Source organism: Sceloporus occidentalis, unplaced genomic scaffold, assembly GCF_023333645.1.
Source record: "Sceloporus occidentalis isolate IW3139 unplaced genomic scaffold, rSceOcc1.0.p SCAF_531, whole genome shotgun sequence".
Classification (NCBI taxonomy): Eukaryota; Metazoa; Chordata; class Lepidosauria; order Squamata; family Phrynosomatidae; genus Sceloporus; species Sceloporus occidentalis.
Genome location: NW_028317511.1, coordinates 92,589 through 118,993, shown reverse-complemented (window position 1 = coordinate 118,993; position 26,405 = coordinate 92,589). Strand labels below are relative to the sequence as shown.

Below are 26,405 nucleotides of genomic sequence, written 5' to 3'. Positions count from 1 at the left end.
CTGTACCATGGACAGACGAACAGACAGACCACCAATCCTCCGCTGCCACCTGTTACATGTCAGCCTCATGTTTGCGGAAAGTGTTTAACATGTGGGAGAGCCACGTGTAATAATATGCATGGACGTATCTAACGGAAAGCAGCCCCGTAAAGCTGTACGTTTACACTTCTCGACCCGCAAATTCCAATCATTTCCATCAGTGGCTTCCCACGGCCCAGTGCTGCCGGCCAGTCGGCACGTTGTTCTGGTGCTGCAGCAGATGGATCGCCTTGTGGCTAAAATCAGGGTGTCAGCTGGCAGAGGGGGGGCAATTACCTAGTGTTGGGGGGGGCTTTGGGAAACACTCGATTTGGATTTAGCGTGGGATTGAACTAATAGGATGTGGACAGACACGAGGACGGGTGGTGGATTGTGAATGGCTGGGTTTCAGCTAACCATGACATGGCCTTTCGCTTCCACAGTCAGAGCTCCACAGAAGCCCCTGTGGTACCCCTTCAGACTCCCGGCACCATGACATCGCGGGTCCTGCTACGCCAGCAGCTCATGAGGGCTCAAGCGCAAGAACAGGAGCGCAGGGAGCAGGAGCAGCAAGCAGCCCACATTTTGGTAGAACGCAGCCATGTCACGCCGGCCATCAGCGTCAACCCTGCCAGCCGCCCCACCCCGGCACAGGTGCCCCTGGAGGTCCTAAAGGTAAGGTATAGGGCATGAGTGCCCTCTGTAATGTACTGTGCATTCTCCACCATACACAATGCTACTTCCCACGTGGCTTCCGTCATGCAACCCCCCGCCAGCGCCATCCTGCAACCCCCCGCCAGCGCCGTACTGCACCCCCCGCGCCGTCCTGCAATCCCGCCCGCGCCATGCTGGAACCCCCCCCCCGACCCATGCCGTACTGGAACCCCCCCACCCTCACCTTCTCTCCATTGTCTTCCTCTCAGGTGCAAACTCACCTGGAAAACCCAACCAGATACCACATCCAGCAGTCCCAGCGGCAGCAGGTCAAGCAGTACCTCTCCACCACGCTGGCAGTTCACGCCTCTGCTCCAGGTGCCACCACCTCGGCCACGTCCCCCCAGCCTGAGCAGGCTCTCATCACGTCTGCCATCAGCGCCCCAAACAGCCCTCTGGCAATGCTCAAAATTGGCTCCAACTCCGAAAAAGAGGTAAGGAGGGACCAACACATGTTTTTAAGCACCAGGGGAGCCACGATGTGGCTACACAGTAACATCGGGGGTGCTTGCAGATATTGAGATTTTTTTCCCCCCTAATTTAGATTGATGATGTCATTGATGAGATCATAAGCCTAGAATCTAGCTTCAATGACGAAATGATGGGATTTGTGGACCAGAGCCACCTACCCAGCACAGTAAGTCCACAGAATTCGCAGACACACATGTCAGTGGCGGAGAGACACGTGTGTCATCTATATTAGTGGCGCAGAGATGTGTACTAGTGACCTGTACTTACCACGGAACATGCCTCTTCCTGCGCAGCTGCCTGGGAATCTCCTGGATGGTTACTGCACCCACGGGATTTCGGCTCCTACCGTGAGCAACTCCTGCCCGGCCGACCTGCCCAACATAAAGACGGAGTACACAGGTCCGTACTCAGCACCGCTCTATACTCTCCGCTAGAGCCCACGTGAGCCACAGACTCACACCCATGTCCTCCTTTTTCAGATCAAGACACCAAAGTGTTAAACAAAGAGAGACAGAAGAAGGACAACCACAACCTAAGTAAGTGAGGGCTCGGGGGCCTGACGTGGTCTGCAAAGGGCCCCTGTACAGTGACACAGACTAAGGCCCCAATCACAGCCGACCCTGTCACACAGCACCCATGTGGTCCACGCCACTGTAGGATAAACTGGCCACGGCCCCTTCCAGCATGTGACATGGTCACAGAAATCATTCAGTGTGGCTGAGGAGGTACCGCAGCCACGGAAAGTGAGCCACATCCTTGAGGTGACCTCCACCCCGGGGTTTGGGTTACTGGCCTCCGTGGTGGGAATTCCAAGGAAATCCACTGAATTTTTGGGGAAGTGGTCTTATCACCATAGCAACCGACGGAACGGTTTGTTCAGCAAGTGCACTGGACTGGTTGCTATGGTGATAAGACTACTTCACTTAACGTGTCCCCAGCAGCAGGTTTGCATCCTGTTAGCCTCAACACTGTTTGTACTTTAGCTCAAGGCCACTAACAATCTACAAAGATGGAGGGGAGCAAACCTCCCACGACAGCCCACTTTACATGAACCTTTATGTGCTGGGCATCCACGGAGCTGCAGTATGAGCTGTACCTGCCAGCTGCGGTGACTGAGGGCGCTAGAATATGATGTCATATATATCATAAATCAGAGAGACTCAACCACTCCCTGGATGGACTGTGAAGCACGGTGGTCACAGGATGGCGTGGGGTCTCCTTGTTACCCCACTGTTTATGCCCCATTCTTTACCCCCCATTCTTTATGCCCAACTGTTTACACCCCATTCTTTGTGCCCAATTGTTTACGCCCCATTCTTTGTGCCCCAGTGCCAGAAGTGAATTCCCTGCAGATGATTTCAGCATTTTCCCAAATAGAGCCTTCCAAACCGGTCGGACCGGCCCTGCGGCTAACATGGTTTTACAAGAAGTCACCTGCCTGCGCATGCCCGGCACAGAGTAGCTTGTGTTCCCCCGATGCTGGCCTGTGCTCAGTTTCAGCCGTTACTGTTTGGTGCGCCGTGTACCCTGCGCCACGCCGGCTGCTGCTGACTGAACGTCCTGCCTGGCCGGATTCCGGCTAAACACTTTTCTCCGGTTCTGCTGTTTTGGTTCCCCTCTGACTTTGTGTCAATTTAACTCGCTGGGGCATTAAACTTACTGCCCCAAGTAGGGCGTTGGACGTGTGCGCCGGTTGTCCCAGTCAAAGGAACGAATACATCCGGTGCCCCGACTGCCAGCCCTTGCAGAATGGGGGTAATGACCACATTGTGTATGACCCTCAGAGCCGCGACCCCTTCGGCCCGCGGAGCCGCGACCCCTCTGCCCGTGTAGCCGTGGCCGTACTTTTCTCAGATATTCATATAAGTCTCTTCTATCCGCAGTTGAACGTCGAAGAAGATTTAACATTAATGACAGAATAAAGGAGCTGGGGACACTAATCCCAAAATCCAGTGACCCGTAAGTGGCAAAACCCTGTCCTTCACCCCGTCACCCATCCAAACCACCTCTCCCCACCATCCACTATCAATGAGCCTGACTGCTGCTTCCCTTCTGTACCCTCTCGGCTGGTCTCACCTTCCATGTCCGGTATAACATTCCTGTGATCAGCCCCATCGCTCCCGTTTGACCCCTCTGTTTGCCCCAGGGAGGTGCGCTGGAATAAAGGAACCATCCTAAAGGCGTCTGTGGAATACATCCGGAAACTTCAAAAAGAGCAGCAGCGCGCCCGTGAAATGGAGGGCAGGCAGCGGAAGCTGGAGCACGTCAACCAGAGCCTGATGCTGCGTGTACAGGTAACACATACGTGGGTGGAGGAAACACGGGCAGCATGCGTGGCCGGGGCAAGGGAGAATGTCTAACATTTTGCCGTGTGCCCCTCTGTCTCAGGAGCTGGAGATGCAGGCTCAGATGCATGGACTCGCCACCACTCCTTCCATCGCTTCAGACGCTCCCAAGACGCAGTCCACGGCTGGAGACATGGAGAGCTTCTTCACCCAGCTGTCTCAGTCTCTCAACCCCTCGGTGTTAGAACTGGAGACATCCCACTTCTCAGACCCTCTGAGTGACCTGGTTGACAGCAGCCTGAGTTTCCACGTGAGCTTGACAGGGGACTCGGCCATTGAGGACATTCTTATGGACGATGCCCTGTCCCCAATGGGGAGAGCCGACCCTCTACTCTCCTCTGTCTCTCCTGTGGCCTCCAAAGCCAGCAGTCCACACAGTAATTTCAGCATGGAGGAAGATTCCTGACTGGGCTTTGAAAAGCCTAAAATAAATGGACTCGGAAATAATTCTCACCAAATCTCCTCCCGGAGATAACCTCCTGAAACCGACGAAGAAGCAGAATCCCGCCACGATGACACTAACTTCCCTCGCTGCCACGCAATGGGCTTCTCACCCAAGTGAACCCAGCTTACCCACCCGCGGACACTGCGAGTCCACCGACTCTGCGGAGGCCGAGTGGTGATGAGCAGCGAGGGCCGGAGAGGTTATTCTACGTGGCAGTAACAAAATTCTTACAAACACGGGGCACGCATCATACGATGCAACCACAGAACCAGCCATGGATGGTCTGTGCGGACACGTAGCACTGATATGTACCAGAAGGCGGTTACATACGTGGCCAAGCCCAGTTAGGTAACCAAACACTCCTTGTTATCCTTCATACGTGAACTTCCGTAACCATCAGCTGACACCTTGGCATGAATCGCGTGTGCAATGGGGCTTCCCTAAAGGGATCCTAACACGTAGCGGGAGCCACTGAACACCAAGAAAACTGGCCATTTGTAGCTCTGGGGCATAGACTTTTCCTCATGTTCACAGATGTCCCTCAGTGACACCTTTATAGGTAACACCTTCCGATGGTGGTATTTGGGGGGGGGGGGGACAGACTGAATGCCGGACAAAACTGAGACAGCAGATACAACATGGAGTCCATGAAGGAGCTGTGTGGGGAGCCAGAAATCACGGCAGTTACATGTTAACGAGAAAGAGTCATGTGTGACATGCAGTGGTCCTGGGTACACGGCGTGCAGGTTCACTCATGTAGCTTTACCTCTTGATACATTTACAAGGAACATGTCATTCATGATATCTCACTCCTGCCCCAGGCAGAGCCCAATGAAGACTCCTGCCCCGGGCTGCTAGATACGTGATGCCCATCTGGACAGGCTGGGTCCAGCACTGCACATGGAAACACTCCTTACATCTCCATCTGTATGCAGCTTGTTGACCAGTCGGGAGGTCAGGACTAACGCTACTTACGCTACGCCAGGGCATCTTTTGGGCTCATAGGGCGCGAGCCACCTGTAGTTGAAATGGACACAATGCACGATCTGTATGACTCCATTCCCCCGGCCGGTTTATATCAATACTGCAAAATAAAACAAAGCGTAACAACACTAAACCCCCTGACTTGCGTGTTACAAGCGTGTTACATGTACAGACAGATCTGCAATTGCCGTCCCTTGCAGCACGTTGATTGTGACCGAAGAGGGGTTTGGGCAGGTGATGCGGGAATCACGAGGACAAATGTTTTTATTTTTGGGGCAGATTTGGTGAATGTTGGGGCAGAACAGACATGTTGGGGGGGGCAGGCCTCACCCCATCTCTTCACACTTAAGGTTTATGTTTTTCTATTACTTGTAACGCTAATCCTTTAAATAAATCGCTTTATATTGTCTATAAAATGCCGTCATTTTCTTTGCACCAGGACAGAGACTTGCCCCAAAGAAGGGCAGAAATATGATGATAGCCAATAACGCCATTAAAACCGGCATCCAATCCCCTGCCCAGCACAGCCGGTCAAGTCGATACGGCCCGTACCCTCTTCATACGCCCCAAGAATCTGACCCAAGGGTCCCAAATCTTTGGTAAGCAGCGGAGTCTCAGCCGCCCAATCAGAGGGCCGAGCTTTTACCCTTGCCCCAGAGGACCATGCGTTTACACCTGCCCCACAGAGCCGAGCTTTTACCCCTGCCCCACACAGCCGAGCTTTTACACCTGCCTCCCGGGTTACATCCACAGGTAATGCCCCTGGCGTCCTGCAGAGGGCAGCATATCTGGGCTGAGCCGGTTCTCCAGGCTCCGTTCTACTGTCCAGCCGGTGTAGTCTCTATGATCCCGAGTTGCGTTCGGATCTGCTCTGGCCCTGGTTGCGCTTTCTATGGTCTGTTGCGGGCGGTACCCTTGCGCGGTGCTGCAGGAGGGGGGTTTGGCTAAGCGCTGTAGGTGCAGAGATTTGTCCGGTTTCCCCTCCCGGCGAAGGGATGATGGCGCAGGCTCTGTCCGAAGAGGAGTTCCAGCGGATGCAGGTGAGAGAGAGCGGCGGGGAGTGACGTCATCAGCTGTCACTTGGTGTTGATGCCATACTGGAACTGCGTGACGTGAATGCTCATTAGAGAGTTCTGCATCTCCTGGGGGAACATGGTGATATTCTGCCTTTGCAGGGGTGTGTGATGATGGCCTTCTCCTCCGAGGGAATACTTGGCAATGCCCTGCCCTTCCATGGGGATACCTAAGGAACTCTGCCCCCTCATCAAAGAGTACCTGTCTCTGCCCCTCCCCTTGGAAGAGAGTACCTGTCTATGCTCTGCCCCTCATCACAGAGTACCTGTCTATGCTCTGCCCCTCCCCTCCGCTGAGAGTACCTGTCTATGCTCTGCCCCTCCCCTCGGCAGATAGTACCCTCCGGAACCCCTGTTGATGATGTCATAGGGTGATGTCAGGGGATGCGCTGTATGTTATGACTGCGGCTTCCACTTTATTCATCGTGTTTTTCTTTGTGTTTCAGGCTCAGCTCCTTGAACTCCGGACGCAGAACTACCAGCTGTCAGACAGCCTGCGCAAGAACAGCCAGGGTGTGTGAGATACCCCACCTCCCATCTATATAATTACATATTATCTCATACCCCGCGCCCGTCTATATTATTATATATTATCTCATACCATGCGCCCGTCACCCGTCCATATTATTATATATTATCTTGTACCTTACACCCGCCTCCTCTCTATATTATTATATATTATCTCGTACCCCGCGCCTACCTCCCGTCTATATTATTATATATTATCTAGAACCCGCGCCTGCCTCCCTTCTATATTATTATATATTATCTCGTACCCCGCGCCTGCCTCCCTTCTATATTATTATATATTATCTTGTACTCCACGCCTGCCACCCGTCTATATTGTTATTATATATTATCTCGTACCCCGCGCCTACCTCCCGTCTATATTATTATATATGATCTTGTACCCCGCCTCCCTTCTATATTATTATATATTATCTTGTACCCCGCGCCTGCCTTCTTTCTATATTATTATATATTATCTTGTACCCCGCGCCTGCCTCCCGTCTATATTATTATTATTATATATTATCTCGTACCCCGCGCCTGCCTCCTGTTTATATTATTATATATGATCTCGTACCCCACGCCTGCCTCCCCTCTATATTATTATTATATATTATCTCGTACCCCGCGCCTGCCTCCTGTTTATATTATTATATATTATCTCGTACCCCGCGCCTGCCTCCTGTTTATATTATTATATATGATCTCGTACCCCGCACCTGCCTCCCCTCTATATTATTATATATAATCTCGTACCCCGCGCCTGCCTCCTGTTTATATAATTATCTATATATATTTATATAATCATACCCCACGTGCTCTTCTCTGCTCCCGCTCCCATTGCCCGTGTTCCTCTGTAAGTCTGCTGCCTTTTTCTCTGCAGAGCTTTCGTCTCTCCGCCAGAAACAGACCTCGCTGGAGCGAGACTTTGCAAAAGCTCAGAAGGTAAAGGCCACGCGCTCTCACAGCGTTCGCCCCACGTGTAACAAGGCAGGAAATCTGCCCCTCCATCACCTTATTTCTCTCTCTGTGGCTGTCCCAGTGTCGTAGGGCACGCCTCACCACTCGTTTACCCGCTTCTTCTTTCTTTTGTAGGCACTGAGCAAAAGCAAGAAGGCCCAGGTGAGATAAAGGGCCCCAGTACCTGAATTTTAACCCACTGTGTGCTGATGGAGCCACAGACTTGTTTATATTTTCTGTATATTTTTCTTTTGGCTTGAAGTCTGTGCAGGGGAATGTAGGCCGGCTGTGCTCCTATGCAGCCAGGTGGGACCCATGGGGTTTGGCTCCTCCCATGCATTATGTGGGGGCCCTGGGTCTGGCCCCTCCCACATTGATGGGTGGTGCCCCGGGTCTGGCTACTCCCACGGGGATGGGAGTCACGCCAGGTCTGGCTCCTCCTACATGGGTGGAACTCCATGTATGGCTCCTCCCATGCTGATGGGTGGTACCACGGGTTTGGCTCCTCCCATGCGGATGTGTGATGGCCCAGGTCTGGCTGCTCCCATGCAGATGGTTGGTGCCCGGGTCTGGCTCCTCCCACAGGGATGGAATGGAGAAGGGTGCAGTTTTTACTCTGTTCCCCATTGGCTGTAGTCTCCTGCTCTGAGGGACCTCGTCAGGCCCTCTCCTTTTGCCCTCCCCCTGTTCTTTTTTTCTGCCCCATGCAGGAGGTGGAGGCTTTGCTGGGTGAGAATGAGATGCTGCAGGGGAAGCTTCACAGTCAGGAGGATGATTTCCGCCTCCAGAACAGCACGTTGATGCAGGAGCTGTCCAAGGTACTGGCCTGTGGCCGCCTGCAGGGGACGCTGCCTTGCAGGGTTGGTGGTATATTCATGGTTGTTTGCTCTTAGCTCTGCTCCCAGATTGAGCAGCTAGAAAGAGAAAACATGCAGCTGAAGGAAGGTGGCCCGTCCCTGGCCCCGGGGGCCACAGACGAAGAGCTAAGAAGGCTACAAGCAGAGAACACGGCTCTGCAGAAAACCATCTCAGGTGAGGAACGCTCCGCTGGAATCTGTGTTTTTGGGTGTCCGTCTACTATCTCTGCTCTCTGTCTGTCGGTCCCTCTGATGCATCTGCAGACCGTCTCTCTGGATATTGACAGCTTATCTCTCTGTTTTTAGCTCTGAGTGAGCGCCGCGATAAGGAAACGTCTTCCCTCAAGAGTCAGGAATTACAGGCCAATGGTCACCTCGGGGCACAAAACAGTGCTGAGACTTTGCCACTGCCAGGGGCAGATGGACTCACTGGGCAGGTAATACAAACTGCATGCCGAGCTCTCTGTGTGTCCCCACCAAAGCTCCTTATTCCTACGATCGGATACGTACAGACTGGCCGGGATTATTCTCAGAATCGGATAAAAATATAGGTTTTCCACAACCCTAGTTTTCCCCCAGTTGTAGTTTTTGCCCTACTGTTTTCAGGCCGCTGCATATTAGCCATTGAGAGTCCTCGCTCTGTTATCTGATCCCCAATCTACTCAACAAACACACTGCCTCCTTATAATACTGCCTGTGGGTAACAATAGAATGGCTCTGTCTTAACCACCCAGATGGACTCTTAAGACTTAATTAGCATTTCCATAAAGCGTCAGTGGCAATGGCGGCTCCAGGTCTGCAGATAAAGGGAGTTTATTATTATTTATTGTGTTATATAGCGCCATCAAATTCTGTAGCGCTGTACAATAGGTAGACAGGACATAAGTAGTATATAACAAAATTGACTAACAGAGACAACAGGTGAGGAGGGCCCTGAGCACAGGAGCTTACAGTCTAGAGGGAGTTGGGTGTATTACACAATAGGTAAAAGTGCCGTTGTTAGGGATAGACCAGCCAGACGAGTAAAAGTATCGCAGGAGAGGGACTAGGAAAGGTGAGCTATGGGAGTATGGGAGGGCGTTAGTGTGCTATGTTGTATGGGAGGAAAGGGGTTAATGTGCTATGTTGTAAGCATCCTTAAAGAAGTGGGTCTTGAGGGATTTTTTGAAGGAATAAAGGCAGGGGGAGAGCCGGATAGACAGGGGAGAGAGACGGATAGACAGGGGAGAGCGTTCCAGAGGATAGGGGCAGCCCTGGAGAAATCTTGTAAGCGGGCATGAGAGCGAGAAATCAGAGGAGAGGATAGAAGGAGATCATCGGATGAGCGGAGAGAGCAGTGAGGAGGGTATTTAGAGATGAGGGAGTAGATGTGGGGGGGGGTCGCTGTGAAGTGCTTTGAAAGTAAGAGTGAGAATTTTGAAATGAATCCTGAAGTGCACAGGCAGCCAGTGAAGAGACGGACAGAGGGCAGAGACGGACAGAGGGCAGAGACGGACAGAGGGCAGAGACGGACAGAGGGCAGAGACGGACAGAGGGCAGAGACGGACAGAGGGCAGAGACGGACAGAGGGCAGAGACGTTAGTAAAGCGATGGGAGAGGAAGATAAGTCTGGCGGCAGCATTCATGGCGGATTGTAGAGGGGTGAGACGGTTAAGAGGGAGACCGGCTAAGACAGAGTTACAGTAATCAAGACGGGAGATGATCAGGGCATGGACGAGAGCCTTAGTGGCACGCTGTGTTAGGAAGGGACGGATGCGGGCGATGTTCTTAAGATGAAGGCGACAGTTTTTAGAGACAGACTGAATGTAGGGGGTGAACGAAAGGTCGGAGTCAAGGGTGACACCAGGACAGCGTGCATGAGTAGACGGGGAGATGATGGCGCCATTAACAAGGGAATTGATGGGGGAATCTTAGCATTGGAGGGAGGGAAGATGAGGAGTTCAGTTTTGGAGAGGTTGAGTTTCAAGAAACGTGCAGACATCCAGGTAGAGACAGAGGCGAGACAGTTAGATACACGATCTAAGACAGAGGGAGAGAGATCAGGGGAGGATAGATAGATCTGGGTGTCATCAGCATACAGATGGTATTAAAAGCCAAACGATGATACCAGTTTGCCAAGGGAGGAATTGTAAAGAGAGAACAGAAGGGGTCCTAAAACTGAGCCTTGGGATCCCCGACTGAGGGAGGGGAAGCGTTACTGGAGACAGAGACACTGAAGGTACGATCAGAGAGGTAGGAAGTGAGCCATGAGAGAGCAGTATCACGGAGGCCAAAATGAGATAAAACTAGGTTTCTGTCATCGCGACCGACATTATTACTGTATACAGCGCTGGGGGGTTATATTACTGTATACAGCGCTGGGGGTTATATTACTGTATACAGCGCTGGGGGTTTATATTACTGTATACAGCGCTGGGGGTTATATTACTGTATACAGCGCTGGGGGGTTATATTACTGTATACAGCGCTGGGGGTTATATTACTGTATACAGCGCTGGGGGTTTATATTACTGTATACAGCGCTGGGGGTTATATTACTGTATACAGCGCTGGGGGTTATATTACTGTATACAGCGCTGGGGGTTATATTACTGTATACAGCGCTGGGGGTTATATTACTGTATACAGCGCTGGGGGTTATATTACTGTATACAGCGCTGGGGGTTATATTACTGTATACAGCGCTGGGGGTTATATTACTGTATACAGCGCTGGGGGTTATATTACTGTATACAGCGCTGGGGGTTATATTACTGTATACAGTGCTGGGGGTTATATTACTGTATACAGCACTGGGGGGTTATATTACTGTATACAGCGCTGGGGGGGTTATATTACTGTATACAGCGCTGGGGGTTATATTACTGTATACAGTGCTGGGGGTTATATTACTGTATACAGCGCTGGGGGTTATATTACTGTATACAGCGCTGGGGGTTATATTACTGTATACAGCGCTGGGGGGTTATATTACTGTATACAGCGCTGGGGGGTATTACTGTATACAGCGCTGGGGGTTATATTACTGTATACAGCGCTGGGGGTTATATTACTGTATATAGTGTTGCGGGTTATATTACTGTATACAGCGCTTGGGGGGGATATATTACTGTATACAGCGCTGGGGGTTATATTACTGTATACAGCGCTGGGGGTTATATTACTGTATACAGCGCTGGGGGTTATATTACTGTATATAGTGTTGGGGGTTATATTACTGTATACAGCGCTGGGGGTTATATTACTGTATACAGCGCTGGGGGTTATATTACTGTATACAGCGCTGGGGGTTATATTACTGTATACAGCGCTGGGGGTTTATATTACTGTATACAGCGCTGGGGGTTATATTACTGTATACAGCGCTGGGGGTTATATTACTGTATACAGCGCTGGGGGTTATATTACTGTATACAGCGCTGGGGGTTATATTACTGTATATAGTGTTGGGGGTTATATTACTGTATACAGCGCTGGGGGTTATATTACTGTATACAGCGCTGGGGGTTATATTACTGTATACAGCGCTGGGGGTTATATTACTGTATACAGCGCTGGGGGTTATATTACTGTATACAGCGCTGGGGGTTATATTACTGTATACAGTGCTGGGGGTTATATTACTGTATACAGCACTGGGGGGTTATATTACTGTATACAGCGCTGGGGGGGTTATATTACTGTATACAGCGCTGGGGGTTATATTACTGTATACAGTGCTGGGGGTTATATTACTGTATACAGCGCTGGGGGTTATATTACTGTATACAGTGCTGGGGGTTATATTACTGTATACAGCGCTGGGGGGTTATATTACTGTATACAGCGCTGGGGGGTATTACTGTATACAGCGCTGGGGGTTATATTACTGTATACAGCGCTGGGGGTTATATTACTGTATATAGTGTTGCGGGTTATATTACTGTATACAGCGCTTGGGGGGGATATATTACTGTATACAGCGCTGGGGGTTATATTACTGTATACAGCGCTGGGGGTTATATTACTGTATACAGCACTGGGGGATTATATTACTGTATACAGCGCTGGGGGTTATATTACTGTATATAGTGTTTGGGGTTATATTACTGTATACAGCGCTGGGGGTTATATTACTGTATACAGCGCTGGGGGTTATATTACTGTATATAGTGTTGGGGGTTATATTACTGTATACAGCGCTGGGGGTTATATTACTGTATACAGCGCTGGGGGTTATATTACTGTATACAGCGCTGGGGGGTTATATTACTGTATACAGCGCTGGGGGGTTATATTACTGTATACAGCGCTGGGGGTTATATTACTGTATACAGCGCTGGGGGTTATATTACTGTATACAGCGCTGGGGGTTATATTACTGTATATAGTGTTGCGGGTTATATTACTGTATACAGCGCTTGGGGGGGATATATTACTGTATACAGCGCTGGGGGTTATATTACTGTATATAGTGTTGGGGGTTATATTACTGTATACAGCACTGGGGGGTTATATTACTGTATACAGCGCTGGGGGTTATATTACTGTATACAGCACTGGGGGATTATATTACTGTATACAGCGCTGGGGGTTATATTACTGTATATAGTGTTTGGGGTTATATTACTGTATACAGCGCTGGGGGTTATATTACTGTATACAGCGCTGGGGGTTATATTACTGTATATAGTGTTGGGGGTTATATTACTGTATACAGCGCTGGGGGGTTATATTACTGTATACAGCGCTGGGGGTTATATTACTGTATACAGCGCTGGGGGGTTATATTACTGTATACAGCGCTGGGGGTTATATTACTGTATACAGCGCTGGGGGTTATATTACTGTATACAGCGCTGGGGGTTATATTACTGTATACAGCGCTGGGGGTTATATTACTGTATACAGCGCTGGGGGTTATATTACTGTATACAGCGCTGGGGGGTTATATTACTGTATACAGCGCTGGGGGTTATATTACTGTATACAGCGCTGGGGGTTATATTACTGTATACAGCGCTGGGGGTTATATTACTGTATATAGTGTTGGGGGTTATATTACTGTATACAGCGCTGGGGGTTATATTACTGTATACAGCGCTGGGGGTTATATTACTGTATATAGTGTTGGGGGTTATATTACTGTATACAGCGCTGGGGGTCATTACTGTATTGGACTTATACTGTCTGTTTTGCAGGAATCATCATGCTGGCCGCCTGGTGTCGAAAATTTACAAGGTGAGTGCGGGTTCCACATTCATGCCCCTGATATTAATGTACAGCACTGGGGGTATATTATTGTATACAGTGCCGGGGGTATATGATCGGATACAGCACGGGGAGGTATATTAATGTATATTAATGTATACAGCGCGGGGGGGTATATTAATGTATACAGCGCGGGGGGAGTATATTAATGTATACAGCGCGGGGGGAGTATATTAATGTATACAGCGCGGGGGGGGTATTATCTGTCGCTGAATCACTTCCTGTTTTATGTAGGAATGACACTGAAATTAGAGGCAGAAACGGAAGAGAAGCAGCTTTTACGAGAGCAGATAACCGCCCAGCAGGTGAGGGCTGCGCTCCGAGACCCCGTATCTCCCACCTGTCTGAGCAGGACTGAGCTGGCTCTGCCCAGCTACCCCGAGCCATTTACCCCCTGCCCTGTTACCCCCTGCCCTGTTACCCCCTGCCCTGTTACCCCCTGCCCTGTTACCTCCTGCCCTGTTACCCCCTGCCCTGTTACCCCGAGCCAGTTACCCCCTGCCCTGTTACCCCCTGCCCTGTTACCCCCTGCCCTGTTACCCCCTGCCCTGTTACCCCCTGCCCTGTTACCCCCTGCCCTGTTACCCCGAGCCAGTTACCCCCTGCCCTGTTACCCCCTGCCCTGTTACCCCGAGCCATTTACCCCCTGCCCTGTTACCCCCTGCCCTGTTACCTCCAGCTTCTGAGGCTAACATTTTATTTGGTTCTGAACAGGGGAAAATTTCTGTGCTACAGGAGGAGCAGATAAAGGTACGTCCCATGTGACGTGTGTGTGCGTGCGTGTGACATGTGTGTGTGTGCAGCGTGTGACGTGTGTGTGCAGCGTGTGACATGTGTGTGTGCAGCGTGTGACGTGTGTGTGTGCAGCATGTGACGTGTGCGTGCGTGTGCAGCGTGCGTGTGACGTGTGTGTGTGCAGCGTGTGACGTGTGTGTGCAGCGTGTGACGTGTGTGTGTGCAGCGTGTGACGTGTGTGTGCGTGTGTGTGTGTAGCGTGTGACGTGAGTGTGCAGCGCATATGGCTGGCCTTGTATGTAGATATTTTAAGCTTTTCTTGTTCTCCTTTCAGATTGCTGAAAAATTAAAGAAGAAGCATGATAGGTCTGTGTAACGGCATCGCTGCTCCCCATTCACCACCCCTTTACCCTCCCCTCCTGTATATCTCTCTCCTCACCCTCTCCCCTCCTGTATATCTCTCTCCTCATCCTCTCCCCTCCTGTATATCTCTCTCTTTACCCTCTCCCCTCCTGTATATCTCTCTCCTCATCCTCTCCCCTCCTGTATATCTCTCTTTTTTCCCTCTCCCCTCCTGTATATCTCTCTCCCCACCCTCTCCCCTCCTGTATTTCTCTCTCCTCACCCTCTCCCCTCCTGTATATCTCTCTCTCTCTCTCTCTCCTCACCCTCTCCCCTCCTGTATATCTCTCTCCTCACCCTCTCCCCTCCTGTATATCTCTCTCCTCACCCTCTCCCCTCCTGTATATCTCTCCCCTCACCCTCTCCCCTCCTGAACATCTCTCTCCTCGCCCTCCCCCCTCCTGTATATCTCTCTCCCCACCCTCTCCCCTCCTGTATATCTCTCTCCCCACCCTCTCCCCTCCTGTATATCTCTCTCCTCACCCTCTCCCCTCCTGTATATCTCTCTCCTCACCCTCTCCCCTCCTGTATATCTCTCTCCTCACCCTCTCTCTCTCTCCTGTATATCTCTCTCCTCACCCTCTCCCCTTCTGTATATCTCTCTCCTCACCCTCTCCCCTCCTGTATATCTCTCTCCTCACCCTCTCCCCTCCTGTATATCTCTCTCCTCACCCTCTCCCCTTCTATATATATCTCTCCTCACCCTCTCCCTGTTTATTCTCTCTCCCCTGAGATTGAGTCCATGGTCTGTCCTGACACTTTGTATGTTTATCCTGCGCATGTTGCAGCTACCTGCGGCTACAGACAGACAAAGAGGCTTTGTACAACGACAGCAGGTAAGACATGACGTGTCTGTGTATGTTCACCAGTGACACCCCAAGCCCTGTCTGTCCAGTGATATACTGAGCCCTGTCTGTCTGCCCCGTTGGCACACTGAGCCCTGTCTGGACAGTCAGCATTGGCACGCTGAGCCCTATTTGCCCCGGTGGCCCGCTGAGCCCTGCCTCTCTGCCCCGTTGGCATGAACACTCTGAGCTGTGTTGTCTTATCTTGCTTTTTATTTTTTTTATGTGTTTACAAGAACTAAAATTGAAGAAATTCAGCAGAAGAAAGAGAGCGAAATAAAAGCTCTGAACTTAAAGAATCAAAAGATGCAGCAGGAGCTACAGACAGCCTATCAGGTCAGGGGCTCTTTGTGGGTATAAGAGCCGCGGGCACATGAGCCGGTCAGGGGGTCTCTGGGGTATAAGAGCCTCGGGCACCCGAGCCGGTCAGGGGGTCTCTGGGGATAAGAGCCGCGGGCACCCGAGCCGGTCAGGGGGTCTCTGGGGTATAAGAGCCGCTGGCACCCGAGCCGGTCAGGGGGTCTCTGGGGTATAAGAGCCTCGGGCACCCGAGCCGGTCAGGGGGTCTCTGGGGATAAGAGCCGCGGGCACCCGAGCCGGTCAGGGGGTCTCTGGGGTATAAGAGCCGCTGGCACCCGAGCCGGTCAGGGGGTCTCTGGGGTATAAGAGCCGCGGGCACCCGAGCCGGTCAGGGGGTCTCTGGGGTATAAGAGCTGCGGGCACGCGAGCCGGCCAGGGGGTCTCTGGGGTATAAGTGATCTGTGATAATGGTGGCCGGTTCCTGTCATTTGGTGTCTCTACAGAGCTGTACCGAGCTGAGGGAACAACTTCAGAGCCTGAAACAGGAGCATGAAAGGACTCTCCAAGGACTGCAGCAACAGGTAATTACCCCCTTTGCCGCCACTCCTCGCTCCTGCCCCGGACACTCACCTTACATTCATGCCTTTAGTTGCTGAACTCTTCTGCTTGTCTCTCTCGCCTATGTCTGTGGCCGTGTTTGGGGGCAGGTGGCATGGCGGAGCGCGGAGAGCCAGGAGCAGGTGGAGTCCGTTCTGTCTGAGAACAGTGCCCTGCGCACCAGCCTAGCTGCCCTGGAGCAGGTACTTAGCCACCTGGAGGGCACAGCTGGGGCAGTTTAACCCAGTGCCTGCAGAGTCTGATCCCTCCATTAGCGGGCGCAGCAGGGTATAGAATAGTTCTAATGGTTTTATTGTACTGATTAATCCCCGGCCAGACCCTCTGTGGGGATTTGGCTTCATCCAGGACCCCGTTTGAGAGTCGCCTGCGCCGGGAAATTTCTTTCCATCTCGTCCAATTTCCAAAACGCTGTCACTGGAATCCTTTAAATGATTCCATAGCGCCGGGTCCGGCTTGTGTCGGGACGGTGATTGTGCCCGTGCGCCTCGTTTAACGGATTATCCCCCACACTGTCTGATACGTCAATCTTTGGCATACACAGATCCAGACGTCACGGACTCAGGAGCTCGGTCTGCTGCGGGAACAGAGCGCGTCCCTCGCCGAAGAGCTCCAGGAGCTACGCAGAGACAACGAAGCGCTACAGACTCGGATAGAGGATCTGAACACGCAGCTACAGGTGTGATCCCGGCGGCCCCGGCACTCGCTTTCCATCATGGTGGGGAAAAGCTGTAGTCTAAGACGCTGCGTTTTTCTTAGCCGTCCATTTTTTTTTCTTTAGAGGCCGGTAAGGATCTCTCGCCCCGTCTCGTTACTCGCGACTCTGTTCTCTTTCTTTGCAGGAGTCTTTCCGAGCAAACGCTCGGCTGGTAGAGCAGATTCAGGATCAGACGCAGGACATTCGGCGCCTACAGCAGGACCTAGAGGAAGCTCGTAAGGTAGCGCATGCTTTGATTTCAGTTGCCCTCCAGATCCAGTGACCCGGCGACCGACTCGTTCCCCTGTCCCTTGCAGAGTGCTGACAAGAGAAAAGCCATGCTGGATGAGATGGCTATTGAGATGTTGCAGGAGAAGACTCAGCACAAGGACGAGGTGGGAAACATTAAGCTTCAGCATGAGAAGGAGGTGCTGAGTATCAGAGCCAAGTATGAGAAGGAGCTCCGGGAGCTCCATGAAGAAAAGAACCGAGGAGAGGAAGCGCTACGGGCACAACTGCGTGACGAGAAGGTGAGAGGTCCCGGCTACGGCCACCATCCTAAAATCGAATGGGAGCTCGTTCTTTCCTGTAACATCCCAAAACCATGTATTAAAGTCAGAAGTTCACTAAATACCAGGACTGAGATATCCACCCCAAGCAGGGGCCGCAGCCCAACTTCCCGCTGAGCGCTTGTGACCCTATTTTGGGTTTGTTGTGGATAAAAATGGCTGCTTGAGCCAGGACAGAGTGACAGTCACTGTGATTATGGGCCTTGTTTAATTAAACCTACGCAGTATCCCCTTTAGACAATTAGCGGGGATGTAAGTAACGCGAGTATCGCTACCCGTGTGTGTTGCAGGCCCGGAGCCGGGAGCTGGAGGGTCTCCAGCAGACAGCCGAGGAGCTGCGCTTACAGATCCAGTCACTCGAGGGAACCAAGGGATGGTTTGAGAGGCGACTGAAGGAAGCAGAGGTATGTGCAAGCGGTGCTGCTGGGGTATGTGCGAGTGGCGATGTCGGGGGGGGCAGAGGTGCGTGCGAGTGGCGATGTCGGAGGGGCAGAGGTGCGTGCGAGTGGCGATGTCGGGGGGGCAGAGGTGCGTGCGAGTGGCGATGTCGGGGGGGCAGAGGTGCGTGCGAGTGGCGATGTCGGGGGGGGCAGAGGTGCGTGCGAGTGGCGATGTCGGGGGGGCAGAGGTGCGTGCGAGTGGCGATGTCGGGGGGGCAGAGGTGCGTGCGAGTGGCGATGTCGGGGGGGGCAGAGGTGCGTGCGAGTGGCGATGTCGGGGGGGCAGAGGTGCATGCGAGTGGCGATGTCGGGGGGCAGAGGTGCGTGCGAGTGGCGATGTCGGGGGGGCAGAGGTGCGTGCGAGTGGCGATGTCGGGGGGGCAGAGGTGCGTGCGAGTGGCGATGTCGGGGGGGGGCAGAGGTGCGTGCGAGTGGCGATGTCGGGGGGGCAGAGGTGCCTGCGAGTGGCGATGTCAGGGGGGGCAGAGGTGCGTGCGAGTGGCGATGTCGGGGGGGCAGAGGTGCGTGCGAGTGGCGATGTCGGGGGGGGCAGAGGTGCGTGCGAGTGGCGATGTCGGGGGGGGGCAGAGGTGCGTGCGAGTGGCGATGTCGGGGGGGCAGAGGTGCGTGCGAGTGGCGATGTCGGGGGGGCAGAGGTGCGTGCGAGTGGCGATGTCGGGGGGGGCAGAGGTGCGTGCGAGTGGCGATGTCGGGGGGGCAGAGGTGCGTGCGAGTGGCGATGTCGGGGGGGGCAGAGGTGCGTGCGAGTGGCGATGTCGGGGGGGCAGAGGTGCGTGCGAGTGGCGATGTCGGGGGGGGCAGAGGTGCGTGCGAGTGGCGATGTCGGGGGGGGGCAGAGGTGCGTGCGAGTGGCGATGTCGGGGGGGGGCAGAGGTGCGTGCGAGTGGCGATGTCGGGGGGGGGGCAGAGGTGCGTGCGAGTGGGGCGGCGGGGGCAGAGGTGCGTGCGTGCGAGCGGGGCGGCGGGGGCAGAGGTGCGTGCGAGCAGGGCGGCGGGGGGTAGAGGCGCATGCGTGTGAGCAGGGGCAGAGGCGTGTGAGCGGGGTGGCGGGGGGCAGAGGTACCTACATCTTTCACAGAGGCGTAACCATGTTTCTGCAGGAAACCATCGAGAAGAACGAGCTGCGGCACCAGGAAGATGTGGCCGGACTCCGAGCCGAGCACACGGAGGACCTCAATGTAAGTCAAGGGCTGGAAAGCCTGGCTCTGTGCGGCGTAATCACTTATATCAGATATTCTGCCTCATTATACACAGGAGGGGTATATCAGATATTCTGCCTCATTATACACAGGAGGGGTATATCAGATATTCTGCCTCATTATACACCAGGAGGGGTATATCAGATATTCTGCCTCATTATACACAGGAGGGGTATTAGATATTCTGCCTCATTATGTGAGGTTAGGGTAAGGTTTTCCTCCTGCTGGGGTCACCGGGGGGTTTCTCTGATGACCGTTTCTTTTGAATATCAGTTAAAGAGCCAGGAGCTGAATCAGATGAGAGGAGAGCTGGAAGCTTTTACACAAGAGAGAGCAGATCTCCAGCTAACCATAGACCTTCTGAGACAGGTACATCCTGAGCAGCATTCATTCTGATTCAAACCCTAATTCCCTGCGTTTAGCAGCCAAGTTCCCTATTGCCTCTGTAATGCGGGTCACCGGCCGGGCCGCCTCCGGCCCTTCTGTTGCCGGCCATGTTTCCCGCTCATTTTTTTGGTGAGACCGGGGGCCACGTTACCCGACCCACTGTCATCGCGTTCCGCAGCTTTTCTAATATTCTGTATTCCTGCAGGAAGTGAAAGATACCGCGGATGGACAGCGAATTCTGGAGAAAAAAGGGAGCGCAGCGGTAAGTTACGTTACCTAATCATAGACGTATTTAACACTCCTAATACACGGCCCCCGGGATACATACTCCTCTCCTAATACACGGCCCCCGGGATACATACCCCTCTCCTAATACAGGGCCCCCCGGGATACATACCCCTCACCCTCTCCTAATACACAGACCCCAGGACAAGGACCCCTCACCCGCTCTTAATACAGAGATGGGTTTTGTGTCTGTTGCAGCTGAAGGATCTAAAGAGACAGCTTCACCTGGAACGGAAACGCGCAGACAAGCTGCAGGAACGTTTGCAGGACATTCTCACCAACAGCAAAACCCGGAGCGGTGAGTGACAGCCTGACCTGGGCGCGCTTCATTGATCTGGTTGGCAGAGAGTCATGGGATTTGTAGTCCAGTGTAGGCTCCCATGTCAGTAACCGAGTAACAGGCGGAGTGGAGACGTTGTCGAGCGTGTCGTGGCCGGCAGGACTAGCTTCACTCGGGGACCCTGTTTGTATCTGGTAGTAAAAGCCACAAGAGCCCCAGGAGGTGAACACCGCGGGTTGCCCGTGTCGCCCCGTGTCCACCGCGGATGTGGTCTCTCCGTGTGCTTTGTGTACTGTGCGCTACTGTGAGGTGGGGGATTCGTGGCCGCCATCTCCTTCGTGGCCTGCGGGGGGCAGCGTAGGCAGCTGATCAGTGTCTGTAAGGAGGTTGGTTATTGGGGAAGGGCTGGAGGCATCTGGCTTTTGGAGAAATCGTGGACGTGGGTTAGGGTTAGACGAGCTGTTTAATGGCTGCTTTTCTCCACCGGTCTGACCTCTGTCTGGCTGTTTGCTGCATTGCCCTCCAGAGTGAGGGTTTTTGGCTCGTGGCGCATCCTGTGGGTGGCAGCGCCCAGGTGGGGAGGAGGGACACGCTCTCATCCCACGATTCTGCAGACAGAGCCTCCCTGCCGTCCATCCTGCTTCCCCCTACTCCCACCGGAGGCATTAAGCATCCACTCTCAGCAGGGTATTAATATTTAATGGCTGCAATGACTCTTATAAAACTAAGAAAGTGCTGATCACCGGTAAGCGTGGGCGGCCTGCGATCCACATCATCTCACAGCGAGCCGTGGGTTAATCCTGTGTGTCGTGTCTCTATATATATATATATACGTTACACTGTATATAGTACCCCCTCCCAGGGGCGGAGCCTGTATATAGGTTACACTGTATATAGTACCCCCTCCCAGGGGCGGAGCCTGTATATACGTTACACTGTATATAGTACCCCCTCTCAGGGGCGGAGCCTGTATATATGTTACACTGTATATAGTACCCTCTCCCCGGTCCGGAGTCTGTATATACGTTACACTGTATATAGTACCCCCTCCCAGGGGCGGAGCCTGTATATACGTTACACTGTATATAGTATCCCCTCTCAGGGGCGGAGTCTGTATATACGTTACACTGTATGTAGTACTCTCACCCAGGTCCAGAGTCTGTATATACATTACACTATATATAGTACCCCCTCCCAGGGGCGGAGTCTGTATATACATTACGCTGTATATAGTATCACGTTCTACGTCTTCTGTCTCTCCCCTGTAGGTTTGGAGGATTTAGTCTTGGCTGAGATTAGTTCTCCGAGTCGGACGCAGACAGGGGACGGCAGCAGCATCTCCTCCTTCAGTTACAGGGAAATAATGAAGGAGAGCACGGCCCCCAGCGGCAGTAAGGTGCGGGCAGAGGATGAACCTTCCGGTCCCGTGGGGGCGGGCAGAGGATGAACCTCCCGGTCCCTTGGGGGTGGGCAGAGGATGAACCTCCCGGTCCCGTGGGGGGGGGTTGCAGGGTGAACCTCCCGGTCCCGTGGGGGCGGCAGAGGATGAACCTACCGGTCCCTTGGGGGTGGGCAGAGGATGAACCTCCCGGTCCTGTGGGGGGGCGCTCAGCAGGGTGAACCTCCCGGTCCTGTGGGGAGCGCTCAGCAGGGTCAACCTCCCAGTCCCATGGGCTCATTCTGTATGTGTTTCCAGTCTAACACAGGCAGCCCAGCGTCGCAGGCGCAGAGACCCGCCGACCTGTCGGACGAGGAAGTCACAGACCTGTTCCAGAGACTAGCAGAGATCCAGCAGGAGAAATGGCTGCTGGAGGAGAAGGTGCTGCCTTGCGTGTGATCTGCGTGTCTGTCCGCGTTCTTCTTATATGTATTGTACAGTATGTGTCTATATGTAATCCATACAGTGGCAAGAAAACGTAAGTGAACCCTCAAATTCCCAGCATTTATGTATAAATTGGTCTTAAAATATGGTCTTCGTCTAAGTTACAATAATGAACAAAAACAATCTTTACAACTAATAACACAAGTTACTGTTCTTGTCCATATTGAATCCGTCATTCGCAGCATGGCTACGACTTCAACAAAAGCTAATTGGAGTCAGGAGATTTTATTACAGATATATGTAATATACGTGTATCTGTACATGATATATACCGTATTGGCTCGGATATAGGCTGCCCCGTATATAGGCCGCACCCTAAAAGTTTGGTGCTTTTTTTAAAGAACAAGGTTTTTTCTTTAAAAAAGCACCAAAAAAACATGCTGCCACTGCCCCCCCCCCCCGAGATATGCTGCCACTGTCCTCCCCCCCCCCAAGATATGCTGCCACTCTGCCCCCCCCCCCCCCCCGACTTACCAGAGCAGACTCCCGGGTGTCTTGCGGGGCCGGCAGGGGACATCTACGCAATACGCGTATACAACTTCCGGTGCCGGCACTCAGCCCCGCAAGACACCCGGGAGTCCCCCCCCCCCCCGTGGAAAGTGCTGGCAGGGGAGGCTGTCTGAGCGTATCAGAGAGTAGGATGCAGGTCCCCTGCACCGCTGCGGGGGATCTGTATCCTAACCCCGCTGCCATGTCCCAGGCGTCGGGCGCTAGACCCCGAATATAGGCCGCACCCCCACTTTAAAGACATAAAGTGGGGGGGGGGAGTGCGCCCTATATTCGAGCCAATACAGTATGTGTCTGTATACAGGACCCCCCTGTTTCTATACAAATGTTTTCTTCTTCAGGTGAAGCATTTGGAGGTGAGCAGCGCGTCGATGGCCGAGGACCTCTGCAGGAAGAGCGCCATCATTGAAACCTACGTAATGGACAGCAGGATAGGTGAGTGCCGGCTGAGGGTGTTGGGGTATGAGTCAGGGTGTTGGTGCTTCCTGCCACAGCTTGTTTGCCCCTCGTCACCTCTCTGCTCCCCCCAGCTCCCTCTGGCTCCTGTCTGCCCTTGAGCAGCCGCTGGATCTGGTTACAGATTCGCTCTGTTGTTTGATCCGATCGCATCTCGTCCCTGGTTGGTGTCTGTGTCCCGTTCTCTGCTTGTGGTTTGTGGCGGTTGCTCCCTGACTTGTGGGTATATCATGTGGCTGTCATACTTGGTTCTAACCCCTGTGTATTGAGCCAGACCACAATAACCCATTGGGTACATTCAGCAGTTAAATGCAGCCTCGTTGCAACACACATCCTTCTTTTACCCAAGCAAGGTGTTCCTGGCCCGCAGTGTGTTGCCCAGGGCCGGGCCGTCGACGTGGCTGATATCAGCTGACGCACACTCTGGATTTTGAGGCTGTCAGCATGCGCGGTGCAGTAAGGTGTGAATAATTCAGGTGCTGGAAGATTGGCTCATGTTTTATTTACCGAGACATAGAACGAGGAAGCGTCAAGAAATGGAGGGTCAGCCGCGGCTGCATAATCAGCTCGGCTTCCGGCCAATAAATCATCTTCATAGAAACCTCAATCATTTCTCCCTTCGTTCCAGCAGCTGAGAGGTTAAACACGCTCTGTGTTTGTTTTCCGTGTGACACGTGAAGTCACTCGGAGCTCTTTTTCATATTATAGCTCTGTCTGTCACTTTGTTGCTTAACATGTCTCCCGATTCTTCCTTGCGCAGATGTCTCGGCAGCTCACCCTCAGCTGGATCGGAGCAGCATCGGCAGCGTCCTGCGGGATCTGGTGAAACCTGGAGATGAGAACCTGCGCGACATGAATAAGAAGCTGCAGAACATGTTAGAGGAACAGCTCACCAAAAACATGCACCTGCAGAAGGTGAGTGTCCAGCGACCCCCGTTCATTACCGGCAGAGACCCCCACACAGGTTAATGCGCAGTGTGTGAGTACAACGCACTGGTTATGGGGAGACGGGGTGCAAATGACAGGAGCAGACAGGCGCATTTGGGGGGGGCATATATGCTGGGCGCAAGCACGTGAGGGGGGCGTATATGCTGGGTGCAGGCACATCGGGGGGGCGTATATGCTGGGTGCAGGCACATCGGGGGGGCGTATATGCTGGGTGCAGGCACATCGGGGGGGCGTATATGCTGGGCGCAGGCACATCGGGGGGCGTATATGCTGGGCACATCGGGAGGTGTATGATCTCTGCTGACCAGCGACCGCAGCGAGCGGCTTTTCTGCTGCTGGGATTACATTTTCCTTTTCAGTCCATCATTTAATGAGGAAGTCGATCAATATTTGTTGTCACCCGGAGAGGATCATAAACCCCGTCCCCCTCACTGCCTATTTACTTACCACTTCACCCCTCCCACAGTGTCCCTCAGCCCAGAGACCCCTGGGAGTCGGACTGGATGCCCCTGCCTGTTAGAGGCGTTGTTAGGGTTTTGCGAGGAGCCGAGCAGCGCGTTTAATGCTGATGCAGTTGCCCTGAAACTGATGCCGCTCTGCAGAATGGGCCGCGCAGGACCGGCCGCCACGGTGCATTACAGGGACACCCAGCGGGGTGTAAAATCCTGAAAGCCCCCATCACGCAGCTTTACGCATGCTGCGTGGTTTATATGTGGAGCGGGCGCCGCATGGGGCGTGAGATGGAAACGTTCTGTCTCCGATTTGGATTCATTCCCACGGATGCTTCCATCGGCCGCCGGGTAATGGGGGGGAGGCCGCGGGCCACCATATAACCGTTCACCGCTCTGCAGGGTCTCTGAAAGCAGCTTTGGGCAGGGAGCCGGCTCACCCCATGTCATCACTGGCCCGTGAAGCGTGTAACTGGCGTGTTACAGCCTCAGCGTCCTCTCATCCCCTGCTGTCACTTTCACTCAGAAGGTCAGACGGAGCGCGAGTTGCCGCCAAGCATGGAAGCTGCCATTGATTTTCCCACCACCTGGGAATTCTCAGTGAAACGCGTCTCCCGCAAGGGGGGTAGCAGATATCCGCACGTCTCTTTAACCTGCAGTCTCGTACACCTTCTGTGCAAAGAGGTCCATAGTCAGATCTGGGCTTCGATACTCTCTGTATCAGACTGTCCATGTGCCGTGGGACGCGGCGTGGCAGTTGCTGACAGGGTTTAGAATATATATTGTAATGTAATCTCATCCACTTTGCTGCAGCGATAGGAAGGCGGATCTGTTCTGGAACACATCTGCAAGTGTTACGGGAGACCCCATAAGCCTAAGAAACACCCCACCTGTACTGAAATATTCCGGGGTCGGAGTGCCCGTCCGGGAGCGGGGGTCGCAGCGCCGGCGCTCTAATGTCTCTGCTGACCTGGTGTCTCCCTCTGTCTCTGCAGGACCTCGAAGCTCTCTCACAAGAGATCGTGCGACTGAGCAAGGAATGCATCCCACGTCCAGAAAGCCCCAAGACTCGCCCGTCCAGCTGAAGCCGTTTCCGCCCCCCCCCGGCCTCGCTTGTACTTTTATTTTTAGGTTGGGGTCAGGTTGACGTATTTACCCTCGGCCTCTCGCTGTCCCCCCCCCCCCCCCCCCCCCCCCGTTGTCCTTCCAACGTCTACCTGTGATGCCCATTTTTGCCTAACCTGAACGCCCCCCCCCCCCCATGTCTGAATGTTTCTCTTGGGCGGACCTTACAGACCCCAAACGATCACACATTCCTTCAGCACCAAGTACCCCGGGAACGGCTGAGTCCTGCGCTTATCGGGGTATCCAGGACTAGCAGTGATTTGTATATATTGTAACACGTGTCTCGTTCCGAGGACGCCGGCCGCGATAGGGCTGGCTGTGAGTAATGAGAACTTTACTCTGTAGTGGCAGCTCCACTCGCTGGTGGCTGGCGTTATGATGTCATGCATGTCATGTGCCAGCCTACAGGCAAACGTATACGTCACTGGAAATAAAGTGGGAAAAGCCTACGTGTGCTGTATGATTTATTACTCTATGGGGTGTGGAGTGGGGGCCGGGGGTATTTATTCATTAAATACATTAAATGATGCCCTCTCTAACCGACACACAGAACGTTACCGGCCCAGCAGGGTATGTTTGCTGCCTGGGGGTCTGGGCAAGCATGATGCTGATCGGCCCCGCTCTATGGGACGTAAT

At 53.1% G+C, this 26,405-nt stretch overlaps 2 protein-coding genes across 3 annotated transcripts; both read left to right on the top strand.

Annotated features, from left to right (window-relative positions):
* The first annotated feature begins 495 nt into the window (after positions 1-495).
* LOC149271370 (transcription factor E3-like) lies at positions 496-3,954 on the top strand. 2 transcript variants are annotated; one of them, XM_089507511.1, is made up of 9 exons: positions 496-693; positions 942-1,166; positions 1,277-1,369; positions 1,497-1,602; positions 1,683-1,739; positions 3,087-3,162; positions 3,350-3,497; positions 3,592-3,688; positions 3,758-3,954. In XM_089507511.1, exons 1-9 carry the CDS (start codon positions 511-513, stop codon positions 3,952-3,954), a joined length of 1,182 nt encoding a protein of 393 aa, XP_089363637.1. In that variant the 5' UTR covers positions 496-510. The 2 variants fall into 2 exon arrangements, with proteins under 2 accessions (XP_089363637.1, XP_089363636.1); XM_089507510.1 differs by having other exon boundaries at positions 3,592-3,704; positions 3,768-3,954.
* A 2,021-nt stretch (positions 3,955-5,975) lies between these two features.
* LOC149271369 (GRIP1-associated protein 1-like) lies at positions 5,976-25,729 on the top strand. Its single transcript, XM_089507508.1, has 27 exons — positions 5,976-6,017; positions 6,497-6,563; positions 7,444-7,505; positions 7,656-7,682; positions 8,231-8,338; positions 8,414-8,552; positions 8,684-8,814; positions 13,558-13,597; positions 13,980-14,377; positions 14,697-14,728; positions 15,553-15,600; positions 15,846-15,945; positions 16,413-16,490; positions 16,617-16,709; positions 17,069-17,203; positions 17,367-17,462; positions 17,539-17,751; positions 18,081-18,194; positions 19,352-19,429; positions 19,724-19,819; positions 20,043-20,099; positions 20,321-20,420; positions 21,671-21,798; positions 22,099-22,221; positions 23,133-23,226; positions 24,008-24,162; positions 25,640-25,729. The coding sequence occupies exons 1-27, from the start codon at positions 5,976-5,978 to the stop codon at positions 25,727-25,729; spliced, it is 2,844 nt and encodes a 947-aa protein (XP_089363634.1).
* Positions 25,730-26,405: the final 676 nt, after the last annotated feature.